The sequence below is a fragment of the Glycine soja genome, chromosome 10, assembly GCF_004193775.1.
Source record: "Glycine soja cultivar W05 chromosome 10, ASM419377v2, whole genome shotgun sequence".
Taxonomy (NCBI): Eukaryota; Viridiplantae; Streptophyta; class Magnoliopsida; order Fabales; family Fabaceae; genus Glycine; species Glycine soja.
The window spans coordinates 46,791,576-46,818,862 of record NC_041011.1 but is presented as its reverse complement, the minus strand read 5'-3'; the positions used below and the strand labels follow the sequence as shown (position 1 = coordinate 46,818,862).

The 27,287-nt window shown below is 29.9% G+C and overlaps 3 protein-coding genes across 11 annotated transcripts; 1 reads left to right on the top strand and 2 right to left on the bottom strand.

Moving 5' to 3' along the window:
• Nucleotides 1-74: 74 nt before the first annotated feature.
• Nucleotides 75-7,297, bottom strand: LOC114372634 (probable S-adenosylmethionine carrier 2, chloroplastic). Of its 7 annotated transcripts, none has more exons than XM_028330305.1 (13): nucleotides 7,126-7,297; nucleotides 6,924-6,989; nucleotides 6,695-6,819; nucleotides 6,018-6,100; nucleotides 4,981-5,057; nucleotides 4,181-4,271; nucleotides 2,830-2,883; nucleotides 2,659-2,754; nucleotides 2,243-2,332; nucleotides 1,457-1,508; nucleotides 917-978; nucleotides 731-811; nucleotides 75-615 (listed from the first exon to the last, which is right to left on the bottom strand). In XM_028330305.1, exons 3-13 carry the CDS (start codon nucleotides 6,780-6,782, stop codon nucleotides 496-498), a joined length of 894 nt encoding a protein of 297 aa, XP_028186106.1. In that variant the 5' UTR covers nucleotides 6,783-6,819; nucleotides 6,924-6,989; nucleotides 7,126-7,297; the 3' UTR covers nucleotides 75-495. The 7 variants fall into 7 exon arrangements, with proteins under 7 accessions (XP_028186106.1, XP_028186109.1, XP_028186113.1 ...); XM_028330308.1 differs by having other exon boundaries at nucleotides 6,695-6,799; nucleotides 7,126-7,289; XM_028330312.1 differs by lacking the exon at nucleotides 2,243-2,332.
• A 6,118-nt stretch (nucleotides 7,298-13,415) lies between these two features.
• Nucleotides 13,416-19,831, top strand: LOC114371230 (probable choline kinase 2). 2 transcript variants are annotated; one of them, XM_028328683.1, is made up of 8 exons: nucleotides 13,416-13,504; nucleotides 13,869-14,268; nucleotides 16,423-16,544; nucleotides 16,627-16,822; nucleotides 17,022-17,139; nucleotides 17,270-17,317; nucleotides 19,079-19,179; nucleotides 19,261-19,831. In XM_028328683.1, the coding sequence occupies exons 2-8, from the start codon at nucleotides 13,915-13,917 to the stop codon at nucleotides 19,408-19,410; spliced, it is 1,089 nt and encodes a 362-aa protein (XP_028184484.1). In that variant the 5' UTR covers nucleotides 13,416-13,504; nucleotides 13,869-13,914; the 3' UTR covers nucleotides 19,411-19,831. The 2 variants fall into 2 exon arrangements, with proteins under 2 accessions (XP_028184484.1, XP_028184485.1); XM_028328684.1 differs by having other exon boundaries at nucleotides 13,422-13,504; nucleotides 13,896-14,268; nucleotides 19,261-19,697.
• Nucleotides 19,832-20,402: 571 nt separating this feature from the next.
• LOC114371232 (probable aquaporin NIP5-1) lies at nucleotides 20,403-26,729 on the bottom strand. Of its 2 annotated transcripts, none has more exons than XM_028328685.1 (4): nucleotides 25,759-26,729; nucleotides 21,058-21,489; nucleotides 20,923-20,984; nucleotides 20,403-20,847 (listed from the first exon to the last, which is right to left on the bottom strand). In XM_028328685.1, the coding sequence occupies exons 1-4, from the start codon at nucleotides 25,978-25,980 to the stop codon at nucleotides 20,652-20,654; spliced, it is 912 nt and encodes a 303-aa protein (XP_028184486.1). In that variant the 5' UTR covers nucleotides 25,981-26,729; the 3' UTR covers nucleotides 20,403-20,651. The 2 variants fall into 2 exon arrangements, with proteins under 2 accessions (XP_028184486.1, XP_028184487.1); XM_028328686.1 differs by having other exon boundaries at nucleotides 21,058-21,477.
• Nucleotides 26,730-27,287: the final 558 nt, after the last annotated feature.

Here is a 27,287-nt window from a genome sequence, read left to right as displayed (position 1 = left end):
ATCGAATTGATTTGTTGTAAACTTACGACATGTTTTTCATTAAAAAGTGTGAAATGAATTTTAGAGGGTAAGTATATTATGAACTCCAATTTATTTCATCCAATAACCCTGCTCTCTATTGTTTAGTATTTGAATAAAACAAATGAGACTGTGAGAATCATTTTCTGCAGTCCAAAAATAGAAAAGATGAAAAAAAAAACAAATAAATTTACATTTGTTACAGTCTCTGCTTTGTCAGCCTATTTAGAGAAAACTCCAGGCAGGCCCAGATTTTATTCAGGCTTTTATGACAAAGCCCAAATTTCAATTGAGGCTTGAATTTCCAGGTCCTAACTTAAGGGCTTGTCTTGAACTGAACCCTTTTAGGCCCGGCACCAATTTAGGAATGAAGCAGAGGAAGAAGCTGAACAAAAACTGGCTCAATGTCAATCATGGAATTAAAACTAAATGTGCATTGCAACATCATCATCAGCTTAATCCCTGCCTAGAAGAAACTCAATTCTGAGTCTCAGCTTTGGAGTGCCGTTTCTGAGCAAGAATTTTCTTAGTCTTCTCAAGAACACAAAAAAATATTGAACCTCCAATTCCTATCCACAAAACTCTAGGCCCAATACCCTGCAGGACAGTGCAAATGTAAAAAAGTTAATAGTATTAGGCATTCAGTAAGCTATTGGGTTAAAGAATACAAATAATGATTAGTGTTACACCGAATCTTAAGAAATATCCATACTTTAAAAAGAGCATGACTTCCTTCTTCTTTAACTATTGTTCTCACACAATCAGAAATGCCTTTGTAATGGTTTTGTGATCCCTGAAGTGAGAGAGAGAGAGATTTCAAATCAAACATGTTTGAAAAAAGAGGGAAAGCAACATAGTAAACCTTCAAATAGTAAGAGAAGAAAAAAATTCTTTGTACCTGAACCATCAATCTGGTCTTTACTACATCAAGAGGAGTTGTAACTGCTCCAGTTACCGCACCTATCAGGAATCAATTTTACCATTTTCAGTTCAAACAAATTAAGCTGGGCAGGGTACTAAATTTGGTTGTAACAATGCTTCCTTACCGCCTAGTTACTAGTTTAAGTTATTAGTTCATGTTGCAAATTGTCATACTATTTTACTATCTTCCCTCTAATGGGACTTTTACCAACTTGCAGGCCCAGCCAATTATGAAATAGTTTATTCTTTCACAGAAAATATTATGACAAAGATTAGGAAATTAGTTAGAAAAAATAAGGACCAAGAGCCAATATATAAAAATTAAAGGAAAAAATTACTGATTATGATATCCTATTATAAGAAACCAAGATAAAAGAATATAAATTTCATATGAATTCAGCTATACAAGTTTGTCATGAATTCCTGGAAGTAAAGAGTAGCATATACTTGAAGAATGAACATAAATATCAAAGAATCATTGAATATTTCAACAGGGCTTTTAATAGATCTGTAGTACCAGCCACTGCCCCAAGCATAGCATTCTCTGGATCATTAGGATCTCTTTTTGCCTGCAAAAGTGCAAAGAAACAAAAATTCAGAAACAATGAAGTCTCTTGAGAGCCTTTTGTTGGGGATAGATAATAGAAAATTTTATTAGACAGAAAAGATGACAAAGTACAAGTATGGAGAGAAGATATCATCCAAAGTAGAGTGAATGAAAAAAAATAAGATACAAGGAGTGAGCCCAAGTTTTTTAGTAGGACTCATAAAATTCACCAAATAATAGAGTGCGTTCGAAAGAGGGGTATGAATGAGAGTGTTGTTAGAATTGTTCAAGAACCTATACATCAATCATTATGGTGAAAAAAAATGAGAAAGAAGATTTGGTTTGAAGACTAAATTCTGTTTACTCAACTTTGTTGCATCTCTCAGCCCCTCATTTGCAACAAGAGCCGCACCCAAAAGTTGTTTACTCGGAATGAAATCCCTTTGATTTCCCAAAATGGTATCTTATAGCACCTATGCTAGAAGTAGAAGCCAAACCAATGGGCCTAATGTCCTTAATCCTGAGCTAATTACAATAATATCTAACAAATGATGCCAGAAATTCAATAAAGAATTTAATATTCACCACAAAAATTCTAATGAGCATAACCTTACTTTTCTTCAACTCATACACAAATGAAATATATAATTTCACATGAAACAAAATGCTTCTTTTTTTTAAATAGATGATTTAGAACCAATGAGAACTTTTATAAAGTCCATATAAATCAATAGACACTTCAAATAATAAGCTTACCGCTAATTTATACCCAATACGGAGCTGCTCATAAATGCATAATTCTATAGCATCAAATGGTAAATCTCGCAATAAGAAAGATCCATATCCCTATAATCTCATTAAAACAAAATTAGAGGTCAAGGCTGGTAAAACAAAAAACTAAAGTTAGCATATATAATTATATATAATATTCAAATAGCAAGTAAAATGGAAAAGCCAAAAAATAATGTAAAAAGGCATTATGGATCTGATCATAATTCTGCAAACAACATCATATCTCCTCTCTCTTACATAAAACTTCCTCACAGAGTTCTCAGAATAAAAAGCACCACCCAGAACAATATTTTAAAGCGGAAATCATATGTTACCTTGAAATTAATAACTAATTAACAGTGACTCCTAACTCCTAAAACATAAAATTTAGTAATACATACCGCAAAAAGACCTTTAAAACCCTCATTAGCAACAATAAGACGGACAGCATCTGGGGCTGATTTAAATTGCCCAATCTGCATCCTTTGCTTAACAACCTAGAAAGACATGAATATATTCCAAGTTCAAGAAAGCAGAAAATATTTGGCAACAAAAGAAGTAAAGCTAATTACCTCAGTTGGAACACGAACAACAGAAGAAGCAATGCCTCCAATAGCACCTGCAGCCTGCACTCAGCTTCAGAATATCAAAATATGAAAAAATAAAAATAAATGTCACCCAACTTCAAGGTCAGGGCACCGGGCTAAGGGCATGTGTGCCAATAATTTAAGACAAGCTTGATGCTGGGCAGATCAACATAATAGCTCACCAAAAAGTTCAGTGGGCTAGTCATTAATAAGTTTTATAACTTCTATTTATCTGTTTCAGTTTATATGCATTCTGATTTTTTTTCTATGGCACTAGAAATAGTGCAAAATAAGGCCCAACAGCCCAAGATACAATAAAAATTGATATGCAATTTAAAAGGTGCATATCAAACTAGAAAATCTCCTTTCAAGTCAAGCATAAGCCTAGACACAAACTCTTTCATTGTTCAAATTGAGCTTGTGCAACTAGATAATTGACTCGACCTATGGCCTAGTTTGGATAAATTTCTCGATAAACATTTGTAACAGAAGAAATAGGGAGGTAAAATGAATCAAATTTCTCTCATAAATTAAAATAATGTTATACGCCTCAGATTATGTAATGTTTGTATACCAATTTGCAGATTTTATAAGCAAAGGTACATAAGTTGATTTTAAATGAGAAGAAGTTTGATGCATTTTACCTCTTCACTTTCTTCTCCTATATGTACTTGATGAGAAGTTTATCTAAACTGGACCCCTATGTAGACTGAGGTTTTATGAAGTTGTTCTACTGTAAGTGTTGCAGACCATTGTAAAATATTATAAAGCTGCTATTTTATTGGGTTCTTTGGTAAAAAAAAAATTGGTGAAATTTCTTCTAAATTTGGTAAATAACTAAAATTACAAAATATTGGATATCATAAGTCTACAAGGTTTTAAATTAGAAAATATTTACTTTGGGGCGTCACATTTTACTTTGCACTTTGCAGTGTCTTCCACATTTTGTTTACAAATGTTGAAATGTACCTACAATATGCATATATAATAAGACATGTTTGGGGATATACTTCAGTGGCACCCTTGCATTTCAATATTATATATAAAAGAACTATGTTCTCATGTTTTTGGTCATGTACCGACCTTGCTGCCACTCCTGGTTTGTGTATCCTAGGATTTCTCAACTAATCAATGCTATGAAACCAGCAAATTGGTATACAAACATAAAAAAGTAACATAAGAATTCTGAAAGTGGCTAGGGGTGGAAAGGCATCATCAGTTCATCACATAAATATCTAAGGTGAAAGTTGGTAGCACATGGCAAATAATGTCACATTGTCACCACATACATAATTTGAACAGATTGTCTCTTTTATAATAAAGAGAGCCAACTTACAAAATGAGCCACGGCACTGAGATTTTCAGGCAATGACTTTAGCAATTGCTGCTTTGTGGGTTCATACACACCAATAAAAATTGCTGAAGCTCTACAAGAGAAGAAGAATGGTCTATCAGGCATACGTACAGCACTAATCAATTAAGAAACTATTTTTACCAAAATGAAAGAATGTTAAAGTCAATGTATCCTGAAAAACTATCTTCTTGCGGTAGATTGTGTTTTCAAGATTTAAAATATGATTATCTTCCTCAAAAAGTAATTATATTTTGTCATGCTTAGGTGCTAATACTGTGATTAGAATTTATAAGTTAGAACAAGATCAATGTTAACTTGAGTCATAAATCATAATAGTTATCAAGTTCTGGGTATTAAAGAAGCTGAGATAGTTCTGTGTATAGAAATTTCTGGGTTGATAGTACCTGTACTATTGCTTATTTACTCGGTTCAAAATCAGAATACAGGCCATCTTTTTCCCCAATGTAAATATACAAACCACCTTTCCAGAAACTAAAAAAATTACTTTATCCCAAACAAGAAGTTAGAAAGAAGTTCAAGCAAATGACTATAGGGAAAAAACAGATTCCTCTAGCCAATTCCTAAAAAATAAAACTAGAATCAGAAAGTTTTCATGCTTAAGTTCATAGCACATAGGCTATAGTATTTAATTAGCTTGAATCCAAATAAGTTCGTCACACAAAAATATTAAGTGAAAAGCAGAGTAACAAGATTAACAAAAAAAAATTAATTGTCCTAATGACTGCAAAGGATAAGGTAATATGAAAAAAAAGTTTACTCACGGTAAGACACCAACAATATTTCCAGCCAACCCAGAGTACAGACCCTTCAAAACAATTTTCCCTCCGTCGCGAGCAACCTGATATAGGATGGAATACGATATACAATCAAATTATAATGTAATGAAAAGGTAGATATTAGAGAAGCAAATCAAAACTTGACAATAGATTCCATCCAAACATCAATAACTACAAGCCAGTCTGTTTCACAATCTAAGCACTGCAACTGGAGAAAAATAACATGGCCAAGGTACTTGTTGCAAAAGGAAGATTTTCATGCATTGATCAAAGTAAAATGCCATTTGGTAGCTTATACAACAAACAGATGCTAACAAGAAATGGTGAAGGGGAAATGGAAAAATATTACAAGACTAATATTTTTGTAAGAATATATAAAAATATCTTATCATATCTTAGCTTATCCTCTAGGATTAGTTTCTTTATTTCCTCATTATCTCATAAGATCAGTTACCATTTTTCCATATCATGATTTGTTTCCCTAAGTTAGGATTATGATCAGTATAAATAAGGATCAATACTCTTGGTTTTATGAACATATCAAATATAATCACACTGTAGTACATCTCAATTAATATTAATTTAGTGTTTCATTCTTTTATTTCCTTTCCTCCTCCTATACTGAAAACACCATAATTTTCAACAATTCTATCAATTTTATCCCTAGGAAGATGAAATATTACAAGTTAAGAAAGTTCATTGCACTTCTCCATTAGCAAAATAGTTCACACCAAACAGGATAAAATGAATGTTGAACAAAGTCTATATCTCATGCATGAGTATAATTTGAATGACACATATTAAGTGACAATTATGACATTTACAGAATCCGACCTTTGACATGAACTAACATTTGGAAGCCACACTACAATACAGACTGCATTTTCAGACCAACAATACATGTTGCCTCTTGTATAACAAACCATAAATTTGATTATTTCTGATTGGCTTCCTAGTTCCTCCTTCCCTCCCACCCTCACCAGACAAACATAAACAGACGGATTAGAATAAAAGGTTTTCACCTGTAGTCGAGTTTTGATGGTATCAATGGGGTATAAAGCTGTTTCTACAACAACACCAGCAGCACCTCCAGCAATGCAACCATCTGCAATTAGATCAATATTCATAACTCATAAGTATGTCCCACAACAATATATTAATAGTACAAGACAATAGACATATGTGATAAGATGCAACTTATAGCCGGTTTGAGTTCCAATTCCAGACCCAACATCATGAAAGGTAACTATCCATACAAATAGAAACATTGTTGGCCATTTTTCTCTTAAAAAATGAAACAAAACATTCGAATATCCAACTAAGAAGACAACACTTGCCACAGAAGTTGTCATGATCATCAATTTTTTTTTCTCTTAAAAAATGAAACAAAACATTCGAATATCCAACTAAGAAGACAACACTTCCCACAGAAGTTGTCATGATCATGAATTCAAAATGGTATATACAAAAGGGAAAAAAACAAGTCTTTAAAACAGAAATTACAATTTCAAGATTTTCAACTTCTAATAACAACATTATATGTCACTGATCTCATTATCTGCTCAAAATGTAGCATAGACAATGCAACATATGCATAATGTCATCATAAGACAGACTAGGCCAATATTTAAACACCAAAGGATTGCAGTTTTTCTATCCATACATGTACAGAATCTTCAACTGGAATGGCAATACTTACCATATAAAACACGTAAAAAGTCAAATGGTTTTTTCTCTCCTTGACTGATGGACAAGAAGAACTTATCTTGATCCTTTTGAACAGACATTTTAGACTTCAATGGATCTGTACGTTACGGTTTGACACTGCAGTTTTCAAGGTATTGCTTAAAAAAAAAAGGTATTGCTAAAAAATTAACAGAAAAAAAACTAAATAATAAAAAAAAATCCTCCTTGAGTTTGAGACTCACTTCGTTAACTACCCATTATTCAATCTCTCATTCTAGAGAAAAGGAACAGCATGAAGAACCTTTAGGCTAACAGTGGGGTCAGAATGAAAGTCAAAGTCATATAAACAAAATTTGAGAAAAACCCGTGTCAAACGCGATACAGTAATAGCTATGAAGAACCGTAGTTATTGAAAATTGAAAAGTTGGGGAGGGATTGGAATACCAATTGAATCTGGGTGGGGACTTTTGGAGGTTATTGGCAATGTGCAAAGCCAAAGATCAAAGCTTTATCTAACAAAACAAAAACTCTCCAACAATTTAACCAGTTTCGTGTCCTCCCATACGAGTTGCGGCGAAGTGGAAAAACCAAACCCTCGACCAAATGTGTTTTACCTGGGTTTATTTACTAATTACTAATATTTATCTGATGTCATCCTTCGATTCATTTCTTCATAAAAAAAAATAAAAAATTACTATCTTTATTTTACGAATTTTATCCTTTAAGTTTTTTTTAAGTTTAATCATTCAAATTTTTAATTTCATCCATTTTATAACCTTAATTTGTGATTGTGAATTTATCACCAAAATTTAAATTTTTCTACATTTTACCATTATATTCATGATAAAACTACATTGTTTCATAAAAAAATTTAATTTATTTTTATGACAGATAAAAATGGGTAAAATATACAAAAATTAAAAACTTAAATGATAAATTTTGCAGAAAAAAACTTACATGAAATTTTTTAAAATAATAAAAGTTGTACGATAAAATGTAAAATTAAACCTAAAAAAATATTTTTTTTGCAAGGGGATAAATTTATTTTAATTTTTAATCATTTAAATTTTCTTTTTTTATAATTATTTATTATTATGTGTTTTTATTACAATTTTTTAGATTTTAGACTATTACTAAATTATTATTGTAATAAATTTTAATATATTTTTCTTAAGATTATAGTCTTAATTTACTATTACTTTTTTTTACATTTTATTAGTATTATAAGTGTTTTATTTTATTTTATATTTTTTTAAGGTTATAATATTAATATATATATATATATATATATATAATTTTTATATTATAAATATTAATTTTAATTAGTATTTAAAGCTTTTTTATGATATTTTAAAATATAATTATATTATTACTAGAGGATAATTGATTTTCTATTCTAGATAATTTGAAGTTTAAGATTATTTTAATCTGAATTAAATTATTTTTATTATTATATGTTATATTCTTATTGTATTTATTTTATTTGTTATAATTTTATTTTGAAAATAAAATTTAATAACATACCATGACAATTAGTTGTGCATATTTTTAATATTTTTTAAAATCAACATTTTTATTATTATTTTAATATATGACATTTTAAATATTTATTACAACATCATTAACAAAAAATTGTGCATTACCAAAAAAAAATATTTACTATAATATTATTTAACTTTTAGTACAGCGTATACGTAGTTTTTTTCTGTCAGATTATTTAACATTTAATATTATTTTAATCTTATTTTGAATATAATTTCTAAAATTTTAATTTTCACAAATTGCTATACTCTCATGTTCACAAGTGGTTGAGCAACAAACTTTTCTAAATTTGTTAATCTACTAAAAAATTTATTCATTTTTTTGGTAGACTTCTATTACATATGATAAAGTATTTTGTTGATAACTTTAGTATGAAGCAGCTATAGGATTAGCAACATAGATAGAGACAATCTCTTTATATTGAGTTATAGGAGATCTTGATATGTTAATTACATAATATTTATGTTTTGAGAAATTAGGATGATATGTATGAATTGTATGGTTTTCTATTTTTTTAGTTGAAGTATTCATCTATGTTTATGCCAAGGACCTAGGTTATGTTGTGTGGTTCTTACACTTGATTGTTGGGTTGGTTATGTGTATATTTGTATAACTTCACATAAATGGATTGTCCAGTTTACAAGAAAGACTGCTAAATTTTTTAGTCTCTTTATTTGTTTTATTTATATATTGATATAATATTATCCTTAAGTTCATCTGATTATGTGAATTATATGGTCCAAGAATAAATCGTGAGACATGACTCTCCTCAAGAATCTCTATCAACTTCCTTGTGTGCCTCTTTCTTCTCAAATTTCACCCTTACCTGACTGCATGGTAGCATCTCATCTTCTCCCCACTGGTCTCTTTTTCTTTCATTTGCTTTATCTCATGCCACCATGGTGGGGTTTTGGCTTGCATTTTATTTTGGAACCAAGATATGGTGACTTGTGGCTGAAAAGTGCAAACACTATGTTTGACTTTGTTTTACTTAATTGAGGTTCAAACTTGTCATAAAACTAATTATAAAACATTATTCGTTAATATATATTTTCGGGAGTTTAAAAGCGCTATAAATCATGTTTATAAAACCGGCAATAAACACGTTGTTAGTAATTTCAACCATTTTTTTTAATAATGTCAACTGTGAGGATCAAAATAAGCTAATTCCAAATTAAGGGACTAAAAAATATTTTTAAATTTAAGAGATAAAAAAAAACTTTAATCCAAATTTAAGAAACTAATAAGATATTTGATAACACTGACGTGTCATATTAAAATTTATGTGACAATTGTTGACATGATCTCCATTAACCATATCAATGGTTTCATTATTGGTGTTAGTGGTTAGAAATTAAAAACGTATTTTTAAAATTTTTGAAGAATTAAAATAATTTTTAAAATTTGTAAAACAAAAAAAAAATTATACCTAATTTCAAAAACTAAAAATACAATTTAGCTAAATATATATTATCCACGTTTATAATATTTGTACAGTGATATTGTATATTGTATAGCATGGGGAAAGAGCTGCGCCACAACATACATTTCATTTACATGTGTGGGGAAATATAGCAATAATCAATTGACTAACTTTCTGACAAATACTTTACATATAAATGTTCTCACATCAAGGACCATTGAAATTGGTGGGGACATATATAGATAAGAGCAAGAATCCTATGATGAGTGTGTCAATAAATAATGCATGGTAAACATGTAAAGGTTCAGCTGACTCCTCTCACTCAGGTATGTATCACTGTGCTTTCTAAGGGTCTGTTTAGTTTGCATTTATATTTTTTGTTTTCATTTTCAAAAAATTGTTTTCATTTTCAAAAGATTAGAATTCTGAAAAGATATTTGGTTTAATTTCTTGTTTTCTATTTTCATGAAATAAAAATACTGAAAATTTATGATATATTGACTTCTTCTCTTTTTGTATTTTTAGATTAGCTTAAAATTACATTCATTGCCACCGCAATTTCATTTTACCCGAAATGAGATTTCTGTTTTCCACTGAAAACGAGACTTTATTGTTTTCATTTTCTGGTTATTTTCTGTTTTTATTTTCACTAAAAATGTTTTCAGAAATTCAACCAAACACATTTTCATCACCGTTTTCTGTTTTCAGTGAAAATGAAAACAGAAAACAACCAAACCAAACACCCCCTAATTTTTTGATTTGCCTTCTTTCAATTAAGAATGCCATTGTTCAGTTATCCCTTCATACGTGCCTTATTAAATGGGCAGTACTTTGTTTTAATACCAATGACCGATGAATTATTAAAAAAAAAACATCAGAATAGGGCAAGCCAACTAATTAATAAGCAGTCAAATGGATTTTCCTATTATGATACGAGAAATTAAGAAGCCACATGTGATTAGAGATATTCAAGTAAATTTGATATGTGTTGCTTATTCTTTGTTTATTTCTAATATATGTCACAGGAAGCTTTTTTATTTTCATTCTTCTATTTTTTTTGTTGTTGAATTTTTCTTTCTTCTATATATTGAGGCTTTAAACGTGAAATTTTCTATTTATTATTACAAAACTTTCCGAAAGTACGACTCAACAAGTGCTGCAAACTGCAAACTAAACAAACACATATAAACAAGTAAATTTTGTACTTACAATCAATAAACTTATAGGAAACACTTTAAAATAAAGTATAATAGTTGGACATAGAAACATCCGAAAATTTGTTTTATTTTTTAATTATGAAGCGATCCATTTTATATCATATTAAAAAAATTAAGAACGTTAGGTATAAAATCATTTAAAGCATCTTAGTTTCTTTAAATTCGAGTTGATATTAATTTTTAAAAACTAATATATTATTTTAGTCTTTCAATCATAAAATTACGTTAGATAGTTATTTTTCAAAGAAGAATGAAATTTAAAACTTAAATTAGTTTTATTTTTATCGTCAAAGAATTAAATAAATATCAAATTCTTATGATTGAAAGAATAAATTGATGCTTTTTGATTAGTTACTAAAAACAAAGTAAAATTTTCATTTTAAATCACAAATTAGTATCAATTCTTTTTTTAGAAAATTAAATTCATATGAATCCAGTCTAACCTAAAATAAAAGAATACTTAAAGTCTTACAATTCTTTATAGGAGAGTTATAAAAATCTATAAAAATGGCGAATATATTGATTTTATATTTGAAAACAATCATGATAATTTTTTTTGGAACGAAAATCATTTTATATTTTCTGAAAATGTTTTTAGAGATTATTTTAATATTTTATGTTATATAAAAGAATATTTAACATTTTAAATCAAAAAGCATCTAATAAAAATCATGCAATAAAGGTTAAGAGTAATAAATTATGCTATAAAAGTTTTAGAATCACTTGACTTGACGAGCAAATCAAGAGCGAGATACTGTTTGGAAAAAAAGTGTGGTTATGAGTACATGACAATAACATGTGATGTGAAAAGGAGTGATTGAAATATTGACGTAAAAATTGTGATAAATCCATTTGAGTATTGGCATAAATTCCTTTTTCAGTTAATAACAGTTATTTCGATTATAATATCTCGATCTAAGAAAATATTAAAACATCTCAATATAATGTAATATAAAGACAAGTCACCTAAAAACGATCTGTTATTATAATTTATTATGCTATGTAATGCCAGACACAACCGTCCATGTCCTGAGGTTCATATACTCATCTTCAACGCTCATGGCCCAAGAATTGTTACCTTATCCACTTGAAAGAGTATTTATTAATTGCCTTGTGTTATTAAAAAATCTTTATCTATTTTCTTATTTATTCATATTTTTTATACTGCTTAAAAAATCTTACAAATAGATTCATAGATTATTTACTAATTATATTAATCTTCGTTGGCCTTTAAAAGCTATTCTTTTGGAGCCGTGTTAGCTGATTCTGAACGGCATTATTTTTGTCCTCAATTAACAATTAACTGCCCTTCTCGTGGAGGACGCGGTTCATCTTTGAGACAATTTTGACCTTTTATTTGTTGTAAAACATGGCCCTTTGACTCTTCCTTATCCTTTCTTTTTCATAATGATGAACTTAAATTTTTTCATATAGTTTTACAGAAAAAAACAAGAACGTGAGCTTTTTCCATAATAAAGTCTTTTTATTTATTTATGAACGTGAGTTTATCGTAGTTTTAAAGTTCAATATTATGATGATGTCAATGGTATATCAACTTTTCAAATCAACTAGTAGTCTAGTACATTAGTAAGACAAAATCTCCGAATGAGACTTTGTATCCTTTTATGAAGCATCCAAAGTCACGTTGCATAAAAGCTTTTTCATGCATGAACTTGTAATGGTTAATATATATATATTTTTTATTGTAAAATGAAAATATATGGAATTTGTCTTTTTAAAATTTTTAAATTTTCTTCTTTATAAAATTAAAATATGTTATTTTTTTATACTTAAAATAATGGTTAGATATCCAAACTTATGTGTATAACTCTTTTTTATATCTCTTATCTACATAACTTAAATATGAGAATGAAAAAATTATTTTAACCATTTAATTTTGATGCAACATGGGTTTGAAAAAAATTAAGTATTATTGCAATATATTCGAGTGTTTATGTGATAAGCGTTTTTATTACTATTTTTCTAATTCAATGATAAAACTCTCACAAAAACTTAATTTGATAAAAAAAAAATAACAGTACTTTCCACTATAAATTTATACTTTAATTGTTGTATTATTTAAAAACTTAAAGCCTCATAAAAACAATTAATTTTATCAAATGAAATAAAAGATAGATACAGTGACTTTTTAAAATAAACGATGCATAAAAAATAATGTGACTTTCTTATTCAAATAAATAAATATCTTGCTATATTGAAAAAGTCGTGAGATTTTTCTTCTTTATTATTATTTCCATATCTATCTATTCTCATTGATTTTGCTTTGCTTAGCTAATATCATCTGCAAGTTTGACTATTTAGCATTACAGGAAATCCTTCAGTGTAAGTTACCGATATAAAACGTTTTCTTTTCAATTAAAATTATTAATAAAAAAAATAAAGATCTATGGTCAAACAAACACCAAACAAATACGCACTGTAAACGGCCAAGACTTTAGCTAATAGAATAATTGTCTTCCTCTCTCTCTCTCTCTTTATATATATATATATATATATATATATATATATATATATATATATATATGCTGTATGATTTCTGACTTCACACAAACAAAGAACAATAGTCTTTTTCACATAACCAAATTCTTTACTCTGCTCTGCTTCTGCTTCTGCTTCTTTGGTCAGTTCCTAATTCTCTGAATTCTACTTTTTCTCGTTTCTCTTCTTACCCTTTAATCATTCTTCACGGATTTTTTTATCCCTTACGTTTTTCCTCAACTGGGTTCCGAAAAACTTTGTCTTTTTCACGCAATCTTCTACTTTCAAACTCTTTTGGTGGCAGCATTTCCCCTGTTTTCAAACTCTATACTTCTCTGTCTTGGGGTGATTTTTTAAAACACGCAAATTCTACTTTTCTTTTAGAAAAATTCTTATAAAGGGTCATCGGTTGGTGAAGTTTTCTCGCAACTGGGTTCTCAAATCCCGCATCTTTCTCCGTGTTCTTGTGCAAGCAAGAAAGCACTTAACCAAACTCTCTGTTTCAGCTTTCTCTGTTTTTTCGGCACAAACAGATTTCGGCTGTTTTTAAGTATGGCCATAAAGACAATGGAACTATTGAAAGGGTGCGGATCACAGGAAGAGATAATGGAAGTGCTTTCTGCAGTGGCTTCGGATTTGGGGGATGTGATCGATGATGTGAACACCTTGCAGGTGATTCCACTGAATGGTGCATTGACCAATGAAGTTTTTCAGATAAACTGGCCAACCAAAAATGATGGTGAGGTCAGAAAGGTTCTGATTCGTTTATATGGGGAAGGTGTTGAAGTTTTCTTTGACAGGGAAGAAGAAATTCGAACCTTTGAGTGCATTTCAAAGCATGGTCAGGGTCCACGCCTTCTTGGCCGATTCACCTCTGGCAGAGTTGAGGAGTTTATTCATGCCAGAGTATGTGCTTATCTTTCTTATATATATATATATATATATATATATATATATATATTATATACCTCTTTTTCATCACATAAACTGACATGATAGTTACATGGCTGCAGAAAATTATCCTTCCTGAGGAGGTTATATTATTGGATTTAATTTTTTATCCAGTTTTTTTTCTTCTTTTTTTGGTTAATTTTTACATTTTTGCTAATGAATTTAATATTTATAACTGTCACTCTACAAAGTTTTACAATATAAAACAATAAATATAATTAATTTAGTTATTATAAAATCAACAAACATGTATAATAATTACTCATAAAAAAATATATGATAATTTATGACTATATAATAATATAAGAGTTTTTTACTGTAACATTTTTGTTGCATAGACTACTATTTACTATTTTGCTAAATCTAGATTTAAATATTTTTCTACTGTGTTGACCAGGTAGATTGACGAAGCCCCAAGGGCCAAAAACACAAAGAATTTGTTAGAAATAAAAAATTTATTAAATCTAAATGATAAAATTTATTTATTTCATTAAAATCTTTCTATTTTGACCATGTAGATAGACTCATTAAGTTGGGCATTTGGTACATGAGATAGAAAAGTCAATTGTGATTTAATGCATCATTAGATAAGTTTGACTTTGTTTTTTGAAAGCGGATAAGTTTGATTTTATTTATTGTTATTTGATGGAAAATAACTTACACTAACAGCAATAAAATTAAACTACCGAAATCGTATGCAATGGTGAACAGGTACCGGTAAGGATGAATCAGTCATATATTCTATGTTGTCCGATTTTCAAACTCGGTTAGTGTTAGGCATCGTTGTTGGCTGGTTATCTATAAATATTAAATATCCCCATAAACTCTCGTTGAATATTGAGGCCTAGGTGACCCCAACATGAAACAGCCTCTCCTATGACCATAGATTTTAGTGTTTTTATTTATTCCGAATAAATTGGTTGCAATGATTATTTCAATTCGTGCTTGAGCTTTAGAGAGTATATGCTCAGTTTGAAAGTGAATTAGCTTTTTACTTTATTCTGTAGTCAAAAAGCTTTTCTTTGGACTGATGCTTTCTTTTTCGTACCCTTTACTCTTGGAGCAATGGAAGGTTACCAATACCATCCCCTTTGTTTCGTTTTCCTTCATTTACCCAAAAAAAATACTATTACCTGTTTAGGATTAATTAAGAAGCATCTTTAAGAAACCCAATTGAATGGTGATGAGTCAATGGGATTGGATCAGGTGCTCATAAGTGCTACTTTTACAATTCTTTATTCCTCCACCCCTTTCTAAATGTTATTTCTGTTAGAAATAAAGGAACATAATAAAACAATGATGAGGTAAAGGCATTGGAATTTTTATGCATACATGGAATTATCAGAGTTGGAAAGTCTTATTTCCTGTCTATTTCACTCATTAAATGCTAACTAATAAATATAGTAATTGACAATTATGCAATTAAGTAGTTGTCAACATATTGTTTGTCACCTTTTATATCTGGCACTTCTAGGTTGGGTCGAAGAGTTGACCCAAGGGCAATAAATGGGTAATTTGCTTGATCCACCCAACTAATTGATGAACCTTATGATCTTCTCCTATACAGGACTCTGAAAAGCAGTACATAGACACTATATATGAAATTAAAGACCTTTTTATTTAAACCAAGATGATTCTTGAACTGTACAAATGAATAAGTTTTAGGTGGAATAACTCATAGTAATGACTTATGTTGCTAAAAATAGACATACATTAACAACGTAATTCAGAGATTTAATCATACTATCCACTCAAGCCTGTCTATTATGAAGGGGACGGGGGGATGTGTCAAAGAAAATTTAATCTTGACAACCTAAGTACTAAGTTCCAAAGGTGAATAAAATAATTTAAATTTATTAGAATTATATTCCACCACCTTAACTTGGTAGGCCTCACATATCAACTATGGACTATGGTACTCGGTGATTTTTATGTACTGTTGATGTCGATTTATGCATCCCAAATCCGGATGGATACGAAACAATTGAACAAGTCAAAAGTGAAGATAATGAGTTTTACAAACAGTGTTTATTTATGTTCCTAGTGTAATGATTGGGTATAACCTGTTATTATTTTCTGTTCTTTATTTTTTATTTTGTTGTTTTTTAGACTCTATCAGCTGCTGACCTCCGTGACCCTGAAGTATCTGCTTTGATAGCATCTAAGATGAGAGAGTTCCATAATCTTCATATGCCTGGTGCAAAGAAGGCTCAGATTTGGCACAGAGTGAGGTAATTATAAGTCAGATAAATCTTAAAATCCTCTTTCATTGCTATGCTGAATATTAAATACTGTCTGTGTGTTATTTACTAGGAAGTGGCTTGGTCAAGCCAAAAGTCTGTGCTCCCCAAAGGATGCAAAAAAATTTGGCTTGGACAATCTGGATGAGGAAATAAATATCTTGGAGAAGAAGTTATCTGAAGGATATCAAGAGATTGTTTTTTGTCACAATGACTTACAATATGGTAACATAATGATGGATGAAGAGACAAGATTAATCACTATAATTGTAAGTTGTGCTCATATATTCTTTGCCTATGGTATTTGTTGTAGCCTATATATATATATTCTAATTAATTCAGAATTTGACCCGTAAAATTTGATAAAAAATTATTTCCGTCAAGGATCGAATTTGGATAGAATTCGAAGTTCTATCACTTGATTTTTTGTCATATAGTAATTTTTTTTAATTTCTTTTAATGATACAGGACTACGAATATGCCGGTTATAATCCTATTGCATATGACCTGGCCAATCATTTCTGTGAAATGGTGGCAGATTACCACAGTGACACACCTCATGTTCTTGACTACAAGAAATATCCAGGTAATGTTCTTGTTTGTTATATCTTTTCTGCCCAAAATACATTTCCACAATGATTAATAGTAATTGCAATATTATGTTTACTAAAATCACTCTGAATTGCTGACCCACAAAATTGGATATGGTAAACCAGGACTAGAGGAACGTCAAAGATTTATTCGCAACTATCTGAGTTCTGAAGGTTAGTCCACTATTCTGATAACTCCATTACTACACGTGATTGGCAGAAATAGGGTGGGTCCTAATGTTTTAGAGCCTTAGACGGAATAATAGATTAGGATATTTATATTTTTTTAATTATGTTATTTGTGTCAAAGTATTTATTAATTTTATTAAAAGCTTTTTTTTTTGAAAAATTTGACTAATTATCATTAATAAAATTTTCCTTCTAATCACATTTTATTCATTTATAAGGCTCAAAGTCAGAATCTTACTAAAGGACATTAAGTCTAGTTTCACTTATATAATAATATTTAAAAATATAATAATATTTTACATAAAAATTAGACACATAATTCAATTAAAAATTATATATTTAATTACATTAAACAAATAGTATGATTTTAACAAATTTGAACAATTAAAAAGATCACAATTTACATCAGACAAAAAAATACATGCAGGCAAATATTTATATATAAAGTCACATCTAAAAGAAGAAGAAAAAATACACAGGATCGATATTATTACATTCCAAAATTCCTTCCCGATACCTCCTAAGGAACCGAATTGGATCCCAAATTGACGGGTTAGTGTGAGCTTATCCATGCGGTTATGCACCCTTCGAATAGGAATCCATTTTCTGAAAGATCCCGGCTTTCGTGCGTTGGTGGGTCTTCGAGATCCTTTCGATGAATATATAATTTTTTGATGTAATTTTATTTCTTAAAAATCATCTTTATTTCTTTTTATTTTTATTTCTTTTAACATCACATCATATTTTTTGTTTTTTTTTACCAATATACCAATTTTTAGTTTTAATTTTTTTATAATTTAAGTTGTTGTTTGTGTTTTTTTATCTTGTTAAGAAAACAAACACTTTATGTTATTAATAACTATTAATAAAGATAATTATTTATTTTGATATACACATTTCTTATTCATAAATTATCCTTCAATTTATAATTATCTCCATTTATTTTTATTTATTTATAAATCTTCAAAATGTAATTCTTGTCATACTTTTTTAACTGTTTTTTTTTCTTTTTCACTTTTTATTTTCAAAAGTACATCCAGATATAAGCATGAAGTGTCTCTCTTCCAACTAGATATAATAGGTTCATTACATTTTAATATGTCACTTATTTAAAATTCATTTAGCCTGAATTTATGAATATAATAACACATTAGGAAAAAAAAACTCTAAATCTTTTATACTTTCTATTCACATATTATATTTTAATACTAATAAAAAAAGACATAAGACGAGAAAACAATTTCAACCCATTTGTAAAAACAATATAAAATACACCTCTGGACTATGCCTAGGCCCCGCCTTGCAAAAATCTGGATGTATATATAATTGCTATTAGTTTATTTCAAGATGATGAAAACCCTCAGTGAATAATTAGAATTCCTTAACTTCACACAGTTTAAATTATTGGTTAATCGGTCTTTGCTTCTATGGAGCTTGCAATCATTTGTTTAATTTATGCTTAACTTAGTTATTAGCTTATTTTATTCAATAACTCATTAGTCATGAACTCCACAGTTTATGTGTGATGTCTCATTCACTCTTCAACGTGCCTGGTTAAGGTAGCTCTATGAATCGTTTCATGCATGCTGACTTAATTGATGTCACGTTCAGTCTGTCAAAATTATGTCAGTCACATGCAGTATGTTATGAATATGAGAAGTTGAAATCATGTTATGAAATGCAACTCTTCTGAATCTCATTCATGTCTCAAATTTATTGTGGCAACTGGCAACTCCTTGCACACAGGCAATAAACCAAGCAATGCTAAAGTGAACCAGTTAGTGAAAGCTGCAGAAAAATACACTCTTGCAAACCATCTATTTTGGGGTTTGTGGGGACTTATTTCGGTAAGGTTTATTTATTTATTTTCCAATTCCCTGGTTATACTAAGCATAAGGTATACTAATATTGTATGCATGTACATGCAGAGTTATGTGAACAAAATTGACTTTGACTATAAGGAGTATGGAAGGCAGAGGTTTCAGCAATACTGGATAAGGAAGCCTACTTTATTGGACTCACCAAGCATCGTTTCCCTAGATGAAACTGTGAATGGATTGCTGCCATCCTTCACGTGATTTTGCCTCAGATTTCTTATAGCCTGTTTGGAGATGTAGGATGTGATACCAAACATGCATTTACTGAAGTTTAGTCTTAGTCTCTCTCTCTTTATATATATATATATATATATATATATATAACACCTTAAGGTATGATATGCAGCATCATATATGTAAATAATATGCAATCACTACCAATGTGTGATGAGTTTTGGAAATTTTAATTAAGGTTTGTTTATCAATCCCTCTCGTTTGGGATTGAGTCTCGGGGATAAAACTGAGAATAAGTAGTTTATGTTGTTTGCAATATCGATGGTGTATGCATTTAGAAAGTAGATAGATTTGTCATCTCATCTTCACTTACACATTAAATAATGGTTTAGGTTGCAATTTGATTTTTTTTTATCAATCAATAACAACTAAGGGTTTTTTTTTAGAATGTTAGGGTGGAAATTGGATGACTACTCCCACTCCCCCCCCCCCCCCCCCCATTTTTCTTCTCTTCAATTCTTAAATTTTCCTTTCTAACTATCAAATCAACCTTAAATTTGATATTAATTAGAATTCAGCAATTTGATATTAATAATTAGCTCAACTATTTTAAAATAACAACTATGATTCTTTGGACTTTTTTTTTGTCTATGGTTAATATGAGTTTTTATGACAATTGTTGTTAATAATTAGGATAACAAAATTATTTTTTTACAGTCACACCCGAAGATGCTATCCAATAAGGTAGACATAAAGACAATTTTTCTCAATATATAACACAATAATCAATGCAAATTTTTCTCTATTTTATGGATGGACAAAATTGGGTTAAACTCATCATATCTTTATAAATAAAAATGAAACTTTTCATACTTGATTTTTTTGTGTAAAAAGTTATATCTATATTTCTCCAGATAATATTTTACAAATTTTCTTGTATCCAATAATATTTATTAAAAAATGAATACAAAATCTTCAAGTACCTTTTGTCCCATGAAAATCTAACATCAAAAGATCCATTTTCTACAAATCATACATATTATTAATTTCAAGGAGCACAAATCATCATGGCTTTAGTTAGTCCTTTCATGGTGTACATAACACAACTGAAACGAACCATACACACATAAATTCACAAATAGGATCATGTTGAGTCCCCCTGCATTTTATTATATTAGATTATACATATAAAATCAAACAAGGAGCTAGATACATGACTTGAGTTGTGGGGTGGAGGAAGAACAGAACAGTGACGCTGCGCTGCCAAATTAGCGACGGAAACTTCTAACTTGTCGCGGCGGTTCGGCCTCCTCGTCACGCAGCTTGACGAGCGTATAAACACCAGCACCAGCGAGAGCACCCAACGTTGGTGCCACCAAATAGATCCATATATGCTTGTAATTTCCTGCTGCCACGGCTGGACCCAACGTGCGCACCGGATTCATCGAACCACCACTTGTCGGCCTAATCAATCAACACAAGATGTCACTCATTTGTGAATCTTCATTGTTAAACTTTTATAAGATCTAGCATTCTCACCCTGATATGAGAATGTTGAGTAAAACTGTAGCCCCAACAGCAATACCTGCCAATTCACCAACCTGCCTAACACGTGGAGATATAAGTTAATCGGATATTTAACAAAGTAACAAGGATTGCAATGGATGAACTCACCGCACGAGTATCGGTGGCGACAGCAGTGACAACAAACAAGAGAATAAAAGTGATGATAAACTCGGTTGCAAAAGCCTGGGCGACGCTGACGGTGGGGACAGTGACCCCACCGGAGAGGAAAGGGTGGTAAACACCTTTGAGAGCATAACATGCACATATGGAGGCAGAGACTTGTGCTGCTATGTAGGCCGGGACATGGGTCCAAGGGAAGTGGCGAAAGGCCGCGAAGGCAATGGTGAGGGATGGATTCAGGTGTGCACCTGAGATGTGGCCAATGGACAGAATGATAAACATCACAGTTAACCCTGCACAAGCTGCATTTCCCATTAGACTCTCTACTCCATTGTACTTGTTGTTCACTATTGGTCCTGCCGTTGCTGCAAATATCAATATGAAAGTCCCCACAAACTCTGCTCCAACCTGTTTGTTCATCTTTACAACATTGTTTAGTGCCCAATTTCAACCTCATTCCTGTTACAATTAACTTTGTATTTTGTGCATATTGTAATTGAATTCAACATTTTACAATGTGATAATATAATGGTTCATTCTTGTACATTGTTTACTTCTAAATTTGCTTTCTCTCTGTGTAATTATATATATATATATATATATATATATATATATATATGAAAATATAAAGTAGTACAATAGAGGATACAAGGTACCAGGGGTACCCAACCCAGCAACAAAGGCTTGTTGCCACTCACAATATACTCTCTATCTAAACACACGCATTGTGAATTCTTTATGTCAGAATTATGCCTATTTATGTACAATAATTGAAATGTTACAAGTTGCGTGATAAAATACCTGTATTTTACCCCCAAATTATTATTTATTCTTCATTTGTTATCTAACATCAAACAACTTGTAGTTGTGGGAAACAAAAAAAAAAAAAATTCTTAAGGTCTTGGGAAGCGGAAAAGGGATGGGGATTGGTGATTTTTCAGATTATAGGGATCAAACCCCAAACCTAATTCAAATGTGCCTTTAGCTTCAACTAGCAAGCAGCTACCATCAAGGGAGAAAAAGACTCGATCCATCGTGCACAAGTAATTCATAAGGGATGGGCCTGATACTAGTCTTGTTTGGCTTTTATCTTTCTTTCGAAATGAACTCTCGAATTCTTATGTTTTACTAAAAAAATTACAAAATTAGTTCGATTAAATTATTTTCTATTCAAAACTCGCTAATCAAAATAAAAACTTATCTAAAATATAAAAAAATCCCATTTTCAAACTTAATTTCAAATTCTATCTATTTTACACTAAATGTAGTTTTGATATCTCCTTCTCTTATTTTAAAATATAAACTTCGCCCATTGAAAGATGAATATATGTTATATTTGAATCTATTTTATTGCAAATAGATTTTATAGTTTTTTTTTCATAGTGATTCTTGACATGGTTAACAAACAGTTTTAAATAATTACTATCAATTTTGTGATTTTATAAGGAGTTATAATAAGGATTAAAAACAAAAATAAAGTATTTAAAAGTTCATTCTACTTTCTAAAATACTAAAATCAACAATAGAATGCTCAAAATTAGTTATTGGTTGTAGAAGTTGTCAAGAATAAGATAAAATATCATTTAAAAAGGGATATTTACCATTATTAAAAGGTTCATTTATGTTATAAAAAAAGGTTAAGTATAACTATGCTGTAAAAAAAGTCATATTCATCTATTAAGAAAAAAAATAAGTACATTTTTTAAAAGAAAAGAGTAAAATAAGTAAAATTTAAGCAGTTTCCAAAAGAGGAAAATCTAATTTGTTCTATAAAAATGAAACAAGAAGGTCGAAGCCTCACTTGTGCAGGTACGACTTTGATTATGAATGCGACAATGTTTTATCCATGGAAATGAAAGAAAAAAAATTTATTTTTTTGACACACCTCTTTTGTTTTGGTTATTTAACTTTGTTTTAGTTTGGATAAATTTCTTAGCAACTACTTGTAAGATAAAAAAACAGAACAAATTAACAAAATAAAATAAATTAAAATTTAACATTAATTAACATCAATAATCTCATTTTAAAAATAAAAAAAAAATCTTTCATTTGATTTATCTATAAATTAACTGTACCTATAAAGAGAAGTTCGATTTCGTTATCCTAGTTTCTACGTCTAAGATGCCAATGCATAATATTTAATTTTAAGGTAATGAAATAAAGGGATTTTTACTAGCCCTGATCTCAAGTTTTGAAATGCCAATACGTGATATTAGCCGTAATTATTTATTTTATTTTAAAATTACACTTTAAGGTTATTCATAAAGAATAAGAAATTCATTCGTTATAATGCTATATAAAATTATAGGCTTATTTAATTATAACATCTTTATATTTCATTAATGTTTTCTTATCTCATCAAGTGAATTACCACAACGTAACTGCCAGAAAAAAGTTATTATTATTTTTAAAATTTATAGAGTAATAAATATATAAATATTCGAAACAAATAAAACTTTTTTAATGAATGGAACAAATTAAACTTTAAAATCATAATTATTTCAAAATATAAAAGAAGTAAAAGTTATGGGGGGAAATTATCAATTTCTATTGGCAGTAAAACTAAAATGAATTTTGTAACCTGTTATGAAATGAGTTTTGGTGAAATAAAAGATCTCAACTTCAATAATGATGGTATGCATCAAAGTCAAAGGATAGGAAATTTGAGCACAGACAATTTAACTTGCCTGTATCAAATGGTCAAAGAAAAAGGACAACATGAAGGAGGGGAAGACAATAAATACGAAGTAGTCAACGACCATAAACATCAAATAAGAGATGAAGGCAATGTAGAAAAAGAAAGGGCGTGGTATTAACAGAAAGATTGAAAATCTTGAGTTAATAGTTGAATGAACCCATAGAAGGAGTAGGTATCAGTCAAAGGGAAAGGTGCTTAAGGTGATCCTTGTGTTCAGTAAAGACAAGTTAATTTTATAAAAAAAGTCAGTTTCTATTTGTCTTTTTTATAAAGAAAAAAAAAATCAAACGTGAGACATGAAGGACTAAGAGAAGCTCTGCGTTTGGATTAGTCAAATTGGAAAGGAAAGCAATAAAGAAGAGAAGATAACGGAAATCCCATCTATATTTCTCTACGTTCAAATCCTTGTGAGAAAAATTATTTCAGAGTTATTTATTGTTTTTCTTAACTGCAATAGATCAACTTGTAAAATTTCAAGGAGCCAAAATTATGCTTTAGTTTTCTTGAAAATGTAATTCCTAAAACATTTGAATATGTTCTAAATATATTTTGATTGGAATTCTTAATTTTTTTATTCTACTTAGGTAGTACAAGAAATTAAAGCTTAAATATCTATAGAAATTATTGATTTTTTTTATCCGCACAGAAATTATTGATGCGTGCATCTTAAGTAATAGAAATTATTGATGCATATGTAGCTTAATTAATACTGTAAAGTACTACAGGTGTGTATAGCTTAATTAATATTAGTATAAATTATTGATGTGTGTAGAAAGATGATGATGCGTACATAATGGGGGACTTGCTAATACTACAGGTTTAGAGGAATACAGAGAGAGATGATAGGTTTGGTTTAAGTTTTTTTTTCTTTTTTTGGTGATCTATAGGTTTAGTTTAAGTCGAATTAATAGGTTTAGACTTTAGAATGATGCCAAATTCAATTTCTAACGCTTCTTTTAATAAATCATTTAACATTTATTTTTAAATGAGGCACATTGCCAGAAAGACTGGTTGTTGCCCGACTGTATCGGAGTAAAAAATTAAATAAAAGAATGTAATTGACCTGAGAATATATTCTGAGTTCTCCAAGTCGAGTTGTATGACATGTTCGTTTAAATCGAGTTTTGGTACATTAAGTTAATTTAATGTAATTTAATTCATATTTTATACTAACGTAAGTTTTTTTTTTTCATCTTCTAAAGTTGTTTTTATTACTTCAAAATTAGTTCCTCGCTTCCATTAACAAAATAGATATAGTTAACCCACATTTTACAAATTTAACTAATTGTATATTTATATGGGTATAGATGGCTTTTTTATTTCTTAATTTGAAAAATATATCTTATAAAAATAATCTAACATTGTTATATACAGACGGATAAACTACCTTGATATTTGCGGGGAAAAACTCATTATAATAAAACGTAAATAAAATACTACCCACACATCGTTAAAATAAAAATAATAATATACAAAGTTATTCTCCTGAAAAACTGTTTGACAAGATAAAAAAAAAAAAAATCTTATATATCGAAAGGATAAAAGATAACCAATTATAATAAAAGCCATCAATGACGAATGAAATATGAAACATATATATGCATCCTATTATCCTAAAGCCAGATTTACCGGAAATAGAAAATCGCACACAGCCTGCATGTATGCAATGTGTATGAATGTTAACCCTCCGCGTGAATTTCGTATGACTAGAAAGAAAAAAGAAACATTTATTTAACATTATTTTACTAATTACTAGTATCCCATATTCCCATTCATCCATTTCTCATGTGTCATATAAAAACTAGAGTTTTAATAATGAGAAAAACAAAATTTCTAAAAATGATCAAATGATAATAAGATGGGAAAAGGAAAAATAGAAAAAATGAAATAAAAATAAGATACGCTACCTACGTCACCGATTAAAATGAAAAAGAAAAGAGTAAGAAAAATTGCAGTAGAAGGCGTTGACCAAAATAGGTTATTAATGTTACCTTTTGAGTGAGAGAAACATTGGGAAGTGGAACACCAACTGAGAAATCAGTGAAGCAGCTATGGCCCTTGGTCGGCAGACACTTGCACCCAGCCATTGAGAACGACTCACGTTCATGTGACAGTGAGTCAACTCGCAGCGACGTGAATAACGGTCCTCCCGGAGTATCCGGCGTCGCCGGCACCGACGCCGCCGTCGGCGTCCCTATCTCCGATTCCGGCATCCTTCTTTTTTTTTTTTTTTCCAAACTACAGACAACTATAAAATAAAGATAACTAGAACAGGATAATTTGATAAAGATAGTGCACACACCGAAGAGGACACACTACATCATTTTCCAAATGAAAGGATAAAAAAAGAGATTTTTTTTCTGTTTTTTTTGCTGGGGAGTTTATAAGGTAGAAAGGGTTATAGTTACATAATTGGATGGTTTTTATAAATGTGTTGCTAAGGAATATTGGAAGGAGATAGGGAACCCAGGTTTGAAAACTTTGAGGTTAGAAAGATGAAGATAAAAAAAAAGTCTTTTTTTTGGTTTTTTTTTTGGGGGAGTTTATATGCTACTAGAAAGGGTAGAGTTACATAATTGGATGGTTTTTATAAATGTGTTGCTAAGGAATATTGGAAGGAGAGAGAGTACCCAGGGTTGAAAAGTTTGAGATTAGAACGAGGTTGTGTGCAATTGTGGGATTAGGAAGTGGAACATATGGGATTATGAAGAGATTAATGGGAGATGATGATGATCGAAGTGGATGGGGTGTGTCTGTTGTTGTTGAGGTTGGAATGGAATCGGAGAAAACTTGTGACAAGGGTTGTGATGCAACTTGGAAGTTAGAGAAAAGGGAAAAGCTAGCTTGGGTTGAAGGTGGAGGGAGAAGGAAAACAAAAGTGGCGTAGGGAATGGTCGGAAAAATAAAGGGGGGTGGTCAACGAGTGAAGGGGAAATGGGAATGGAGGAGAAGTGAGGATGGATTATAATAATAATGAGGTCAGGAAGTGCCATGAATGTGATTATTAAAGTCGCAAAATTAAAGTCGGCGAGTTGCTTGCATAATGGAAAAAATTGTTCTCGTTTTTGGTAAGTTAATTTGTCTTTCTTTTGTTTCTCTTCTTCTTTTTTGTTAATTTATTTTGAAAAAGAAAATTAAATTTAGAAAAAAATCTGCGCGTCATGTATTATCCAGCATTTTGTTTTTAGCTATGTAACTTTTGTTTCTTAATTTTTTTATTTTTTAATGAAAAATTTGTTTTACTCTTACAAAGTTTATAATTTTAGTTTCTTATTTTTAATTAAAATATTTCAACTCTAACTTAAGAAAATCCACAATTCTAATTCACATATCTCATTTCAAACATTGATACGTACTCTGATAATATTATCTATCATATGTTTATTTATTATTCATACGATAAATATTTTTTAAAATTATTTAATTAATAACAAGCTTAATGTATTAAAAAGAATTAAAGAAGTATATAGTCAAATATGAAATTGAAAAAAAAAGACCTGCAAAACCAAATGTCTTAATT

What these genes read in the sequence shown, in the direction of transcription:
- LOC114371232 (XM_028328685.1), bottom strand. Translation starts at nt 25,980, where the DNA reads ATGCCGGAATCGGAGATAGGGACGCCGACGGCGGCGTCGGTGCCGGCG. An exon ending in ATGTTTCTCTCACTCAAAAG is followed by an intron (nt 21,490 to 25,758) that starts GTAACATTAATA and finishes AATGTTGTAAAG; the next exon opens with ATGAACAAACAGGTTGGAGC. An exon ending in CTCAACATTCTCATATCAGG is followed by an intron (nt 20,848 to 20,922) that starts GTGAGAATGCTA and finishes TTGATTGATTAG; the next exon opens with GCCGACAAGTGGTGGTTCGA.
- LOC114372634 (XM_028330305.1), bottom strand. Translation starts at nt 6,782, where the DNA reads ATGTCTGTTCAAAAGGATCAAGATAAGTTCTTCTTGTCCATCAGTCAA. An exon ending in GTTTTAAAGGTCTTTTTGCG is followed by an intron (nt 2,333 to 2,658) that starts GTATGTATTACT and finishes ATGAGATTATAG; the next exon opens with GGATATGGATCTTTCTTATT. An exon ending in TATGCTTGGGGCAGTGGCTG is followed by an intron (nt 979 to 1,456) that starts GTACTACAGATC and finishes GATTCCTGATAG; the next exon opens with GTGCGGTAACTGGAGCAGTT.
- LOC114371230 (XM_028328683.1), top strand. Translation starts at nt 13,915, where the DNA reads ATGGCCATAAAGACAATGGAACTATTGAAAGGGTGCGGATCACAGGAA. An exon ending in CAACTATCTGAGTTCTGAAG is followed by an intron (nt 17,318 to 19,078) that starts GTTAGTCCACTA and finishes CCTTGCACACAG; the next exon opens with GCAATAAACCAAGCAATGCT. An exon ending in GTTTGTGGGGACTTATTTCG is followed by an intron (nt 19,180 to 19,260) that starts GTAAGGTTTATT and finishes ATGTACATGCAG; the next exon opens with AGTTATGTGAACAAAATTGA.